Source organism: Haliotis asinina, chromosome 2 (genome assembly GCF_037392515.1).
Source record: "Haliotis asinina isolate JCU_RB_2024 chromosome 2, JCU_Hal_asi_v2, whole genome shotgun sequence".
Classification (NCBI taxonomy): Eukaryota; Metazoa; Mollusca; class Gastropoda; order Lepetellida; family Haliotidae; genus Haliotis; species Haliotis asinina.
This window is the reverse complement of record NC_090281.1, coordinates 56,648,950-56,665,592: the sequence shown is the minus strand read 5'-3', so window position 1 is coordinate 56,665,592 and position 16,643 is coordinate 56,648,950. Positions and strand designations below refer to the sequence as shown.

The 16,643-nt window shown below is 38.7% G+C and overlaps 2 protein-coding genes across 2 annotated transcripts in view; one reads left to right on the top strand and one right to left on the bottom strand.

Moving 5' to 3' along the window:
- Positions 1-5,458, bottom strand: part of LOC137273966 (kelch-like protein 8) — a 32,809-nt gene extending 27,351 nt beyond the window's left edge. Inside the window, exon 1 of the mRNA XM_067806896.1 lies at positions 5,308-5,458. The gene's annotated coding sequence lies outside the window, so the exon portion shown is untranslated. The remainder of the gene's footprint in view (positions 1-5,307) is intronic.
- A 25-nt stretch (positions 5,459-5,483) lies between these two features.
- LOC137273965 (F-box/LRR-repeat protein 7-like) lies at positions 5,484-16,120 on the top strand. Its single transcript, XM_067806893.1, has 7 exons — positions 5,484-5,631; positions 7,044-8,618; positions 9,417-9,588; positions 11,698-11,861; positions 12,465-12,551; positions 13,497-13,611; positions 14,639-16,120. Coding segments are annotated over exons 1-7 (2,205 nt in total). The 5' UTR covers positions 5,484-5,629; the 3' UTR covers positions 14,729-16,120.
- The last annotated feature ends 523 nt before the right edge of the window (positions 16,121-16,643 follow it).

Sequence of the window (16,643 nt, the reverse complement as noted above, 5' to 3'; positions counted from 1 at the left end):
TAGTGTTACACATTTAAGAATATTTTCTCTGTAAAAATACACCATTTAAGCAAAGTAAAGAATATAAGTAAAAAAATACGTACATTTATATTGAATGGACTGTAAGATGTCACGAATCATCAAATCTGATGTCATGTGGCAAAGGTACTATACAGGCTGGCCAAATGGAAGACTGTGTTGAGAATGACATTTTTCCAGCTGTAGCCACTAATGTAGACCCAGTGCATGGATTGCTTGTTTGTTTGATATTACACCCACCAATACCACACGTACAGTATGAAGGTGGGCAATCTGGCACTGACAAACCAGTGGTTGATAATATCAGCTCAATTCAAACAATCAGATGAGTATAATGTAACTGTGTCTGACTACGTGATGAATACATTCACCTTTAATAACCATTCTAACCTGGCAACAAGTGAATGTGTGATAATGGAAACCAACAAAGACTATGCCCAGTGGCAATCTACGGTTTGAAGGAGTCGAAGTGATTAGGGTCCAGTTTTAATATAGGAAAATGGTTGTGATGATAGTGTGGGGGAATTTGTAACCTATTATGAGTGCTTCATTCAATACCCTTACTAATCCCTAATTTTGTTATTTTGCAACATTGGCAGTATTAGTAATCCCTGCTTCAAAACTTTTTCACAGTTAGTTGGCATCATTGTATAGCTGAATATGGGAGTTAATGAAATACACTGTTCTTGCGGCAACCAAATTTAGATTGGGATTGCAAATATCAGAAAACATTTCAATCCATACTAGATACACCAACAGGCCCCCCTAAGTAATGGAAGGAATTACGGCAAATTTGAAGGAATAGCATCTCAAATGTAAACAAGCTCAGCCTACTTGCGAAACAATTGCAGCGATATCAGTAGTTTAGTGGTAATAACATAAACACAACACCCCTATCAGAAGCAATGTCGGTAATACTTGAAACACGCTCGGCCATCTTCGGAGATTTCTTGGCTCCATTCTGTGATTTGTCGGTCGCGTCCTGAAACTCTAACATCTAAACATGGCATCACTGGAAGGAGCACCCGTCTCCATGAGTTTTGTTTTTAGGTCCTACTACTTCATTTTTACAATTATCCACCTTTGACCACCCGTGTTGAATGTGTTTAGGTATAAAGTGTTGTCGGGACTATACATTGTTTTTTCAAGAAGAGATCATCACTGCAGAGGAGCATCATAAGTCATGCCCCTGGAGGTTCTGCACTGACGATCTTGTCCTAAAAATATAATCTATAGCTCCAACAACACTTCATACATAAACACATTCAACACGGGTGGTCAAAGGTGGATAATTGTAAAAATGAAGTAGTAGGACCTAAAAATAAAACTCATGGAGACGGGTGCTCCTTCCAGTGATGCCATGTTTAGATGTTAGAGTTTCAGGACGCGACCGACAAATCACAGAATGGAGCCAAGAAATCTCCGAAGATGGCCGAGTGTGTTTCAAGTATTACCAACTTTGCTTCGGATAGGGGTGTTGTGTTATTACTGCTAAAATACCGATATTGCTACAGTTGTTTCATGAGTGGGCTGTGCTTATTTACATTTGAGATGCAATTCCGTCAAATTTGCTGTAATTCGTTCAATTACTTAGTGGGGCCTGACCAAGGCTTCTTTCGGATCATGAAAAATATGGTCACATTTTCAGTCTTATGCTTTCTATTTGACAATTTAAGAGAAGAATAAAGACAATGCACTATATGAAAGTCTCTCTTAAAACAACACGACTTATATGTCTACTGAAAAATAACATTTTCTTCAAACTCAACTGTTCAAAGCACACATTGATAACAGTCTATGCAAAAACAGCTGGAGTCTAGCATCGACAAGGCTTACAAAATCAGATTATATTCTCAAGCCATAATGTGTTCCCTTAAGATGGGTTAGCTGGACTTCAGCTTTCACTCTGATAAGACTTGGATTACAGAGCTGTTCAAATGTATGTTCATTGTCTTTCCAATTTATAAAACATGGCTTTTGCATATAACACTAAGGCTGTTATGATTCACTCGCATATTCTGTGAATCGTACCTTACCCTTCATGAATTCAATTAATTATTCATGGTCACCAGAAACAAATATTAATGAATATTTATGATTCCTTTATAAGGGTGCATGTTTTACTTGAACTCTCATGTCCTTTTTCAAAATGACATATGCAGTTATGGAATATGTACTAGGCTTGCAGTGACGCAAGGCTGCACAAGGTATGGTCAACAATAACTATCATATATCAAATCTGAGTGTCGTGAGTTCATTTGTTTACTGTTGCGACAAATTAACACTGGGTGTTCCCTACTGTGCACCTATCACTTAACGTCAATATTGTATTTGTAAATAATTATTCATATTCATTACCCAGTATTCATGATACATATCATATTCAAGACAGTGTTTTCGGTGCAGCCCTATATCCCAAATATATTTTTTCACAACAAACTTTAAGCATTCCTGCTTCATAGTAAACTGGAAACTTAAATACTTCCAAAAAGGAAACTGAAATTTCAATGGCAGGTTCTCATGCTTGCCATAAACTGGCCTTACAATATGGTTTTATATGAGACAATAGTGCAACATCAAAAGAATAATCGATACACATGTGTCAAAATACGCATACCAACACAAATGAATCATGATATGATACGTAGCATCGTACAACAGAATTTGCAATAAAAAGACAATTGGAAGAAATGCAGAAAGGTTGTGACCTTGTATAATAAAGAAGTTGAACCATAAAGCATTTTAGTTTGTTACAATCTTATTTCGTTATATAGATTTCAAACAATAGACACAGCAAGAATTCTGGGTTTCGTGGAAATGAGCCCACAGACCATACAAGTTTGTCATATCCATTATTTTGATACAATCAGCATACTTTGCTGTAGTTGACAGACAACAACTGTACATAATAGTAATTTAAGTGTGATCCCTCAGTTTCACTGTATTGAGCTCCACCACAAAAGTAACACAAGCCTTTTGTCATGCTGATCAGATTATACGTCACAATGAACATGGAAGAAGCAGGGGCATAATGCTGATGAATCGTCTCTGAAAAAAAACCAGTGGGATTTAGACTACATATTTAAAAAGGGCCCTCTAGAGTAAATACTGGATTTATGCTTAGTCTCTGAATGTATATAATTTTGAAAGTAACAAACACAGATATTTTCATTGAAAAGGAGCCCCGGAGATTCTGAACCTGATGAATTTTAGATATGCTTCATTTAAGGCTTTAGCATTTCAGAAAAGGCTTGGCAGTTGGTAAAATAATATGGTTCTGGGACTGTGAGACAGACTACTGGCTAATGACCACTCATCGCCATTTTTTAGCAGTTTTTTAATTATTTGCTACATTATTTCTTAACATAATAAAACAAATTTACCTTCATGATAGGTTAGGTAGTAGCAAAGTTTCCTGCTTGTCTATAGTTGCCGTTCATGCTTCTCAGAAATGTGTCCAACAGGAAGCGTAGTATCGTATTTTGTAGTACATTTTTGTACTCTACCAGCAACTCACAAGACTAAAAGATATCACCATTTCTGCATTTTTTTCATGTTATTCACCATATGTGACATAAACTTGGTGATATAAACTACTGTATTTCAAACCCTGGCATACTGAAGAAATTTTAAAATTGGAACAGTGTTATAAAACAAAAAAAAATTTAAAAGAACAAAACTCACTCTCATTGTGCAGAATAATGTGACATCCCCTTAATGTGTTGGGGTTTAGTCTGCCGTCTGTAAATAATAGAGTCTGGTCCAGACAATCCAGTGATCTACAACATGAGCATTGATCTGCGACACTGGGAACTGATGACATGAGTCAACCAAGTCAGCAAGCCTGACCATTCAATTCTGTTAGTCGCCTCTTACGACAAGCATAGTTGCCTTTTATGGCAAGCATGAGTTGCTGAAGTCGTATTCTACCCCAGACCTTCATGGGTCTATAGTCAATGAATTGGACTTGGATGTGCTTCTGATAATGAGTTAACCAACATTTAACCAACATCTCCTTACCATGGCCGTCTGCCACTGATGACCTTGATTTTGGTCAAACAGGCTTGCCCCAACACAATATATCACACCATGAAATAATAATAATACTGATGTTTTATTCTTGACCAATCAGAGAGCAGCTCGTCGTTGGTGCAAGCCCACTGAGGGTCAAGGACAAACATGGTGGACTCAATCACTCAATGCCGCTAATTTCCCAATAAAGTCGTGTATTGCAGGTAAAAGAATAACCTATTTCATCTGAGAGGTTTGCAGAACGAAAGCAGAATATCTAGCAATTACGCAAAGGTTATGTTCTGTCACCGATCAGGTGTTTTCGGTGAAATACATAGTATTTCTTCTCCGAGAGACGATGATTTTCATGAGCAGGTTTTGGGCGTACAAATGAAAAAGTTGTCTTTTCCCCGAGTTCCAAGCAATGTTACTCGGTTCATAGTGCACAGATTTTGATAATTTTGGATGTATTCGAAATGGAATTTATCTGGCTTTATTTCAGCAAGAATCATGGCTATATATTCCACAATTTCACACCCAGAATTCGCCCATAATCGAGAGTGGGGTGTTTGACAACTTTGTGTGCATTACATCCCTTTCCTTCTTTATGTGTGCATACATATCCGTGTGCGCTTGTTGGACCCAGGACATATTATTTTCAGCCATACAAGCCCCTGTGCACAATACTATGGGCTACAACTAATTGTGTACTACATACCAAATTTTAATGTCAATCTATTCACTAGTTATTACTACAACAAACTAACTGTTAACATGGTGGTTCCATAACATCCATCAATCATTTGGACAATATGGTCGCTCATGAATGCACTGGTACAGAAGTGAAGTGCAGACTGAGGTTGTCTTAGAAGTAAAGGTGTATGGTTGCAACTACAATACTATATTCGTAAATAATTATTCGTATTCATTACCCAATATTCGTGATACATATCATACTCGCCACATAGTGTTTTCAATGCAACTTTATTCACAGTGAGTAGGGTCCCTTTAGCGTAGTTCAGCCAGCTGAACTACCTTTATAGCTGTCAGAAGAGAGTCCTCGGGCACAACTGGAGCAGTAGTTCCTGTGGTGTTTGTCCGACATTAGCTGTTTCCAGCACCAACTGCTACGTTTTACAATCAACTAAGAAGTTTACGGATGTACACAACCGTACAGCTTTACTCATAAGACTACCTCAGTCTGCTCTGCACTTCAGTACTGGTGCACTCATGAGCGACTTCTTGGCTACCATTCCTGATTCACAAACATCCACTTACGTTTTACCAGTTTTCCGTGCTGCCTGACAGTTGATATACCGTGAAATGATTAAATGCAGTCACTTTGTAAACAAATATGCTTTCTTTTCATCAGAAACATCGTTTTCGTTGGTCGTTCCGAAATTATCGTTTGACAGGTGCACATTTACTTCCTGAGCATGCGCACCATGCCGGATGTTGACAAAATTCGCAGGAAGTGTACACGGCAGTAGAGCAGCCGAGAATTCCATTCCAACCGAATTATGACTGTTCAGTGCCTTCCCTGATATTTGGCGACATTTGTCATGACACACTTTAACACGATGACTCTCGCTCCAGAAAGATGTGAGTTACAATTGCAAGGCGATGTCGGTAGTCATTTACGTTTACGAATCCAAGTGAATATAACCAGCCAGAATCGCATTGACAAGTTTGTATTTTGTGCCCTGAATGCATCAATGGAACAGTGAAAATTGTAAATGAACTCTAGGCCTTGACTGTAAAGCAGAGGGAAAGAAGCGTAGCTAATTTAAATCCTGACAGTTTTTGTTGTTTACTGAATAACGATGCACACTATGTCAGAGCAAATATTTAGGAAGGCCATATCCAGAAAACAAGGCAGTAATTGTCAGGCATTGGAATACATTTCAAACCCTGTGTTCTTCATTGTTGAACGATTGCAGCCCAGAATAACAGGAATTTGCTGTGTGTTTATTGAGGTGTACTCCCCATTAAGGAGTGTACACAGTCAGTCTATTTTTTCCAGTCCAAGGGATTATCAGAAATAAATTTGGTGAGTAACTGGTGTAGGCTGGTACACAATGTCCCTTGGATTTCCAATAGGTCTACAGGTGTCATGTCATTAATTATGTAGTCATTGGTTAAAGTATATGAGTTTCATTGTTTGTAATTCAGTCATAGTATAGTGTGGTCATAGACTTGTGAAGATTATTGCAACCAAATAATCAAACATAAATAAAACACAATTATCACTTATTCATGACATATAATATCATTGCTGATTATGAAAAAACAAATCAAGAAAATTGGAAGTGTAAAAGCACAAATCAAAAGTGCAATATTTTCTACCTGGATCTATTACGATCACAACAGAGGACCCAGGATACCGAACACAGTCAGAGCAGTTGGGTGTAACGAAATCTTTTCACCGGCTGGCTCATTTGCCGATACACCTAGCCGGCTAACTGTTTATGGGTTATAAGCCCAATAGGTGTTAATTTCAAATTGGATGTGGTCAATGGTTGAAGTTGTGCACTGCATATTGTCAATAGCTGACAGGCAGGCAGACATATACATGTCACTAAACCAGACATTGAGTTTCCTTTGTGACAGAGTCTGCTTATCACAATCAACATGTCTTTTTAAGTTACGAGTAGATTATTTACTTGCTTGCATACAAAACCTAGATTAGACTACTGCTCATGACCTCATATATACTCAAGCTCCATGAACCTATTCACTGTGCATGCATGTCGACGCAGTTCAACAAAGCTGTTGAAACCACTTTCCCCCCAGCGTTGAGTGAAAAGTAGTGAATCATTTGAACTCAGACTTCTCTGACTTTTTTTCATCTTGTTTTTTTTTCAACTTTATAGGTTGAATTGGCATTTTTGATGATTTGTTTCGGTAAGTGCACACCAAAAGGTATCAGAATCTGCAGAGTTGTGTTTTACGTAGAATGTGACCTTAAAGTATTGTTTTTGTTTCTCATGTTTACAGAATGCTTATTTCCTCAGGAAACAAAGAGCCATGGATGGTGAAGAAACTGTGTTGATAGTTGGAAACGACATTTCACTTTCTGACCTACAGGCAGAGATGGAGGTCGGGGAAGATGGGGGAAAAGAGGGGCAAGATTGGGAAGAGGAGGGGCAAGATGCATTGTCAGCACTTGAGGAGGAAGAGGAAAAAGATCTGAGCTCTTTTGAATTACTTGAAATGCATAATGTGTTTTGCTTCTTGGATGAAAATCTTTTGGATTCCAGTCCACATGTGTTACCTGATAAATCACAAGGCAGTATAGAGGATTCTATGGAGAGTCCATCTGCTGGTCATCCTGTTTCAGCTGCTAGTGATATCTGTGTGGCATCTGCTAACTGTCCTCATCGGAGTTTATCACCCCAGTTACACTCGAAAAGTCAGGACATTAAAGAATGTGATGTGAAGTCACCGGAATTGTTTCATGGCAGTAAAGCATTGTCACCTTCTGATAATGGTTTTAATCAGAGAGGTGACCCCAAGACAGACAAAAATAATGTGGGTATAAACTGTGATACAAATTCCCTTAGGCTAGAAACAGAAGATAAACTTCTCCTTCATGAACAATGTAAAGATTCACCGGCATTTCCAAATGGTGTCCGTCAAGATGGGCAATGGGCACAACCATCAGAAAGACAAGGTGGGCGATGGGCACAACCATCAGAAAAACAAGGTGGGCGATGGGCACAACTATCAGACAAAGAAGGTAGGCGATTGACGCAACCATCAGACAACCCAGAGCAGCATGAGCATTCATCTTTGACAAGGCCATCACAGAGTAATAAAGAAGATGCACTGGAGTCCGAGACAAGTGGACAGCTGCCTTTTGAAGAACCAAGTATTATTAAACTGAATGGAGCATCAGCTGCTTCATCAACTGCCTCAGCAGCAGCTCCACAGAATCCGGTGATACACACGACTGTGATAGATGTTCACCCTGGGCATATTGTACATAAACATGATAAAAATGTACTGGAGTGTGATATATTGGAGCACTACAGTGCTTTGCAAAGTCTTCCAGAAGAAATGATGCTCAAAATATTTTCTTACTTTTCACCAAAAGAACTGTGTCAGTATGTTGCACCTGTATGCCGTCACTGGCATGTCCTTGCTTATGAACCAACATTGTGGACATGCTTAGAAATAGACCCTTTGTGGGAAGTGAGTGTTGAAGACATCACAGCACTTCTTGAACGTGTGTCGGGGGTAAGGAACCTCTCACTGCATGCCAGGAATGATGTTACTTATTTGGAAATCTTCAATTACGTGAAACACTGTGATCACTTGACAGAGCTTGACCTTGGTTTATGTGATAGTATTAATATTGACGTCATTCATTATATTGTGAAGTTTTGTCCCTTATTGAATAGCATCAATGTAGAAGGATGTAGCAAAATTGATGTTGACTGTGTGAAGCTGCTGGCTAGCCTACGCCATCTATCCCACCTGAACCTCTCGCACTGTCGTCTGGAGAATGACAGCATCCTTCTCCTGACATATTCTATCAACAGCATCATTAGCTTCAATGTAGATGGTGTGTCGTGGATCACAGATGAGTAAGAATTGTTTTATTCAAGCAGGGTGAGACTGAAAATCTTAAACATTTTAGCCATAGCACAGGGCTGGTTAGATGGAAAACAGCAAAAAATTTGTTTGACATGTGACCCAGTTTATCATCCAATTGGAATTGGAATCATTTATTTTCCAAGTGAATTAATGATGATTCATTGTGCTGAAATATGATGAATATCTTCATATAAACGTCTAATTGGGTGGTGAATTTGAGAATCTGGCTGTCCATGTTGAAAATAACCCGTCGGTCATTTGGGCAGGCAGATATTTCAATGCTTATTCAAGGTGAGGTGAGTGAGTGCGTGAATTTGGTTTGATAATGAACAGAATAATTATAGCTTTGTGTGCGACATTGTTATGCATTGGGACCAAATGTCACTTGCAATTAGGACCGATACCAAAGGCATCCTTCTGCAAATGGGATCTGAACTCTACACAGCAAATTGTTCATCCATAAAATTGTGAGCCTGTTGTGCGACAAATGTTAATGGTACTATACATGTATCAATGTTTACTCACAGTCACAGTTCATATTCACCTTGTTTTTTTGGTCCAGTTTGCATTTTCTTGGAGATTATGTTTTCTGTGTGTTTAAATTTGAGATATTTAAATCTTCTATCTCAAAATATCTGCTGTTTTACATGCTGAAAGGCTATTTATAAAATGTAATGCCTGTCATCAATACTCAAATAGAATCAAGTATGAATTAATAAATGGGTACCCATACAGAGCATTACCTTATAAGGTTATAAATAGCCAGTGATTTGTTGTGTCTGTTGTAGCAGTGTTGTGCCCCTCTGTGAGAGACACAAGTCCAGCCTGAAGCATCTGGAACTGGATGGGGAGGAGCTGACTGACCGGAGCATGTCAGCCGTTGCCAAGTGCAAGTCTCTTGTAACCCTCAATGTGTCCTTCTGTGACCTGCTGACTGATGCAAGTCTAGAGTATCTCAAGGTACTCAGAACATTTTCATGTCACAGTATGTTAGTAGCTCTAATAAATATTCTCACCATTTGGGTTGGTGCCATAGTCTAGTGGTTAAAGCAATTGGTCATTATGTCAAAGGCCAGGGTTCTGTTCGACACATGGGAATAGTGTGTGATGATTTTAAGTGGGGAAGTGTCACCCATTTTGTTACGGGGAGGTAGGGAGTCATCAATTTTGTACACTTGTTCTAAAGGGGGTTCATTGATTTGTTCATGAAAAGCAGGGGGAGTGTTACTTACAGGGTCGTGGGGTGTTCACACTGTACAAGCCACTCCATAAAAATCATTATCATTCCCTGTAGCCAATTGTTATGATCGGTCCCTTGGTTGAAAGTGGTGACCAAGAGTGAGTGAGTTACGACTTTATGTCACATGGTCAGTATGACAGGCATATTGTGACAGTGACCAAAAGGATCAGGTAGTCAAGCTATCTGTCAAGCAGACAGGTGAATTGCAATCTAACTTGAAAACTGCTAAACATAAATGCTCAGAAAGGAGTGCAGTGAAATTAGTTTTACACCACACTCAGCTATAGTCCAGTTATATTTGGGCAGTCTGTAAATAATTGAGTCTGGACCATACAATCCAGTGATCAAGAGCATGAGCATCAATCTGGCAAGCGATGACGTGCCAACAATGTCAGTGAACCCGATATCCCGATCACCTCAAACATGGGGTACTGAAGATCAATATTCTTACCTAGACCTTCATAGGTATGCATGGAAAGTGACAGTCAGGTGTTCGAGAAGCAGAGCAGACAAAGTTATTGATTTATTCACCTGTGCTATGCCATCTCCATCCTCGCATACTTTCTTTGTACTCCTCCCTTGTTACAAATAGTGAACTGTGTCAATTGTTATTAATACATTGTTAAACAAGTTTTTCTTATTTTTAAGACATTTACTCTGAAAAAAATCACACAGTTGGTGTGAAGTTTTGATTAGGATTAGCATTTCATTGAGCATTAATTGTTAATAAGGTTTTGAGTGAGACTGCAATTCATCTGTCCGCTTTTGAGCAGTGTATGAAATAGTGTCTGCCCAGTGGCCTGCTCCTTGCTGTTTACATGGTGGGCTTACAAATTTATTTTATTGCCAGCCCTGTTGGCCAATACATGTACATTTTTCAAGGGTATACATTTACCATGTCACTGACTATGGAAAATATTTCGAAAATAATTTACAAATGTGGTAGCTAGACAATGTCTGTTTTGTTCATGATCAATCAAACCATAACTTCCACAGATCAGCCTACCCATTTATCTAATACTAAATGTGATTGGTCTAGAGAATGCTTTCAGCCGTTGAACAGTGTTGTTCCTTCCTGATAGTATGCAGTGTTCAAGAATGGTGTTTCAAAGTAACAGGACTTTGGGTCCTGTAAGTTTCAGATGAATATTTACAGGACCCACGGAATAAAATTAAACATTTCAGATTTACCATTTCTTGTAACTGGAACTGAAATTATAAACATTATATAATAACAAACGTAAGATTTATAAACAGCAAACAAATGTCACATGCCACAAATAACAATTTCAGACAAAGTCATTGTGAAATGTTCAGTCAGACACTTGGGCCGGCAGGTTGGTGACTTCAGTCTCACTGTTGGCAAAAAAGTCAGATTTGTCAGAGGGTCAGACGCTATTGGTGAACACTGCAGTATGTAACAATTCACTCATCAGCTCATTAATTACATTATTTTAACATCTATCTTAGTTTCCTATTTTAAATATGGGGCTGGTTACATGTTACCAGGGCCAGCAGCATTATCAGATATAGCCATGTGTGCTTCCTGAGTATTTTAGGAGTTTCATGCACTGTTTTGAATCAGACGAACTGTAGTAATGATTGATTGGATGCCATTCTACCTCAGTGGTGTGGATTGTTGCCCCTAGCATCAGACACTGGATTGTCTAGTCCAGATTCTGTTACAGTTCAATGCTGAAAGAAGTCATAAGTAACAGACATCTGATACTCCTGAGTGTGCATTGTTAGCTTTCATTTCCTGAATGATGCTTTGCTGGCTGTGTAAAGTCATGGGAACATCACAGTGAAATAATTCCTTCTTTGTTTAGGAACTGACAAAGCTGAGAAAATTACGTCTTCGGAAAGGTTTGGAGTTTTCTGAAGAAGCCGTAGAGAAGTTCTTTAAGCATGGTCACCTACACAATGTGACTGACCTTGACATGTCAGAGTGTGCTGGTATGAAGGACATAAGTCTCCTGTCCCTCACTGCATGGTACGTTCTGTCACTTGCTAGCCCCATTTAAACAGTCTCAACACGGTCTGATCAACATCTGTGTATCTGCAAGACTTAAGATGCAACTTGAAAAGCTGACATCAGACTGGCTCAATAAAACTAACATTATGTCAAATTTTGCTATGTGTTCACATCACATGATGTCACATGAAATGTGCATTAGATTTTCAGCCACAGAGGTGTCAGATTGTATTTTCAGGAACATTTCATTCAGACAGTGCTAAATTTCAATGACCGGTCAGTCTGGCACAATGATACCTATCAAGATGTAACAGAGTGATTTATTTTTTCACTGAAGTTGTGTATTAATCAGTTAATATGGAAACCATTCTTGATACTTTTGCTGTAAGTAAACATGTTGTGAATGCATATACTGAAGTTGAAGTGATAGAGAGATGCCAGTGGAAATATATGCCATGAACTGTGATTTAGTCACTTTCATATTTAGGAACTTTCAGTTCTTCTCATCACAGTGCTACATATGTAGAACATTTTGTTTGAGTGAAGTAAACATTAACCATGGATACCGAGTCCCCATCATTGTCACTGACTGTACATTTAAGATGGAGACTTTGTTGACAGTTGTGGCAGCAGCCTGATAGTGTTGGCTCTGCAGTGGTGCTGGTACATCACTGACATCGGCCTGGCATCCATAGTTGAGTGCTGCAGGTAATACACACAGATGTCTTGTTTTGTCTTGGTTTCATGAATGATAATATAGTGGTCAAAACTTGCCAAACTTGCTCCAATAACGGATAACGGTATTGGCTGGTCAGGCTGACCAGTACACAGATGTCATCTTATCCCAGTTGTGTGGATCAATGCTCATGCATGTCAGCATGTCCCAGATATGTTGATGACTGCTCATGATGTCAATCACTTTGTTTTCTATATCTGATTATTGTCCCTGGCACAACACCCAACAGGGTACTTTGTATTCAGCTGTGTCTGTATATACGTAGAAATGTACCTCCTGATTCTTGTTAGCACGATATCTCATGAACTGTAGTACCTAATGTCTATTTTTGTGACCTTGACCTTATCTTCAAGGTCACCATGATATTGACCACTTTTCAGATTCTTGTTTATGTTATGTTTCATTCACTGTTGTACCCAGTATTCTTCAAATTTTGTGACAGCCTGCTTTGGGGAATTACGTAGATGCCAGTTGATTTGGATGACCTTGACCTTATCTTCAAGGTCACCATGACACTGACCACTTTACCAGCTTATGTAAATGCGATATCTCATAAAACATTCCACCCAATATCCTCAATTATATTGACATCCTACATTGGGAGATTATGCAGACACCAGTCATTTCATGCATTTCGTATGTGACCAAAAAATAAAAAGTAGTAAATATCATAAAAATATTTCATTCTTCTTTAATGGTGGGGAATATTGCCATATAAGTGGCAATTACTTGTTTGCAGAATTAAAACAGTGCTGAGTGAACAACAAACAAATCAAGTGAAGATGTTGAACTATGGGCTGATTGTCTGTCTGTCCAGCATGAATAACAAATATGAAATTGATACGTCTATATCTGCTGTGTAATTCAAGACCTTCATGCTTCAACTCAATCCTAATGTTAATGTACTTCTCATTCAGCAATCTGGAGCGACTTGACCTGACCGGGTTGCACTATCTGTCGGGGGAGTGTCTGGAAAGAGTGCCAGATGATATGGTACATCTCCGATTCCTCGACCTCCGGAACTGTAACAATGTAAGTCAGTCTTCCCTGTGAAATCATGCTATTATATTCTGATACAGAGAACTGAGAGAACATGAAGCAATGGTAAGTGATAACTAGCAGCCTCATATTGCAACACTGGTAATGACATTGCCAAGGACAAGAGCATCTTTTGCTTGTGTTTGTTATTGGTATGGGCAGTGGGTTACCTATGTGGTTAAAGCATTCACTCATCACACTGAAGACCCAGTTCAATACCCTACGTAAGTACAATGTGTTAGCCCTCAGTCACACACACTCACCCAACAACCCACTCCATTTCACTCACCCACCCAACTGTCTCACTCACTCACTCACCAAACAACCCAACCCACCCACCCCACTCATTTCACTCTCTCTCTCTCTCTCTCTCACTCACTCACTCACTCACTCACTCATGGGCAGGTTAGTGAACGTTCCAGATTATACTAGATAATGAGTGCAAAATAAAAAGTAGTAAGTAATATATTGTCATGCATGTACTGGCTGGTTTGGAGGTGAATAAAGAATTGTGCGTCTATGGGAAACAGTTTAATATGTGTACATTTGTATAACAGATCATGTATCACTTGTGTCTCATACTGGGATCCCACAGGACATTGAAAATTGTATGCAGAGAAATTCATTTATTATGGGTACCACATAACAGCCTGCCAGTAATACAAGATACTTGATGGAGGATGTGAGTGAGTTTAGTTTTACGCTGCACTCAGGAATATTCCAGCTATATAGCAGCAGTCTGTAAATAATCGAGTCTGGACCAGACTATCCCATGATCAATAGCATGACCATCGATCTGAGCAAATGGGAACTGATGCCGTGTCAACCAAGTCAGTGAGCATGTGAACTCGATCCTGTTTGTCACAGTATTTGTAATACAGACAGACCACACTGTCATGGATCCTCATGAATGTGTCCAAAGTGTCTAATTAAGTTCAGATTTTTGTAATAATAGTAGGTTTAAGTCATATCTTTTTAAATCTTGATATTCTTTTAGAATTGGTTGATTTTGTTATTCCAGATGAATGACAAGTTGATTTGTGAGATGATCCGGTTGAAGCCTGACCTTCAGGTGGTGAACTTCTACGGTGAAATGTTTGTGCATGGATAAGGGAGTCCATTATGAGTCTTGCCTTACTGGGAGCCAACATCAGAATCATGACAACTTCAATTTGAATAAGAAACATTTTCTAGGTCATACTGACTTGTCCCAAATCATTTCTGTCAGTTAAGCCAGGTTGGTATTATAGACAGACGTATGAAATGAGCTATAATAGAAGCAAGACCCGTTTAGTTAAATGTACACCACAGTAATACCTAAATAATACTCTATTTATCTGCACGTGTCGGCAGTTACAGAGCTAGTGGCTGATAACAGTAGTGAATTATTGGAAGTCGGAAGTAGAAGTTTTTTATCTTATGTTGTCATATTAAAATTTTGAGATGGGAACTTGACTGTTGAGGCATAAGTCCCAAAATACTGGAACATGAAATATATGCACAATGGGATAATTTGATTTTGTAGGATGTTATTTGTTATAGTGGAAATCATGTTTGTTGTGAAACAGAATTGTTGCAGTTTTGTTTTAAAGAATTATGTGTGTACCCTAATCCGCTTGTGTCATTTTCCAATAACGAGCCTCTTGTCAGGCAGTTTTTCAGGTCATAAAAATTAGAATATGACTTGTATACGATAATACAAAATTACATGTTATTAAACCAATCAACAACCTCAGTTTCTGCAACTCTCTGCAATAAAAAGTGTTATCTTCTATGTACTGGTAACTTAAATGTACTGTCATTTTGTTGCTTGTCTCACTCAGGGGTGCAACTAGGTAGACTGACAGCTGTGCAAATAGCTGTGATGGGTTTAAGTAATGAATTTTGAGAATTGACACTTCAGTGGTCATGGCCTAGATTTTCGAAACTCTCTTACTGCTAATATAGTCATGGATGCCATGCGTTAACAGTATCTTACGACTATGTTTGCGCTAAAAGAACTTCAAAAATCTAGGCCCAGGCTACGTCCAGGAAAGGATGGTTTAAATTTATTCATGGTAAGCCTTAGGCTATAGCTATATACTATAAGGCTAAATAAAAAAAGTGAAATGTTTCTTGGGCATCAGCACATCACCTTTTTTTGTGTGCATTACAATGTTTTATTGCCATTTAAAAAAAACAATTCCAACTTGACCACATCCTGATCATCCATTTGTCCATCATAAGAATGAATGTCTGTAGGAACAAGTGTGACAGAATCTACAGCTCATTAACACATGCTAAACTTCCCAAGCTACCCCTTCAGTCTCAGTTTCTAATTTCAGTTTGTTTTCTCTGAGTCGGTTATGTGTGACAAGTGTATTTTGACAGCAGTCAGATGCCAAGGATTGTTGGTTAAGTCGGTATGGAATATTTCAGTGATACTGCAAATCAATACAAAATGTCAGTATAGTCACATGTAATACACCATTATATATACTAGGAATAAATTATGTCTACTCATCTTCTTGTTGTTTTGTTCAGCATGAGTACAGTTGACTTACTGTTACTCCATCAGTTACAGGATCTGTCAGTGAGGAGGTTGCACTAGAGTTAGCACTTTGATGATATGTGGTTTTGCTCTTCAGTTTGCACCGTTAGGGATATACTTGGGGTAGATCTTCAGTTTGCACCGGTAGGGATATACTTGGGTAGATCTTCAGTTTGCACCTTTAGGGATATACTTGGGGTATATCTTCAGTTTGCACCTGTAGGGATATACTTGGGGTAGATCTTCAGTTTGCACTTGAATGATATTGCAATGGTAGGATTGCACTGTGAGAGCAATGACATTGGGCTGCACCACAGTTTGGACTTTCACAGCTATGGCAGCAGCAGGATTGCAGCATAGTATGTACAATGAATCATAGCAGTGCAATGCAACAACACATTAACTGACACTTTGGCGGTTTCACTTTGATACAGTGTGACATTTACTTTGAATGAGGAGTTGCACAGTTACAAGTTCTGATTGGGGGTAGTTTTGA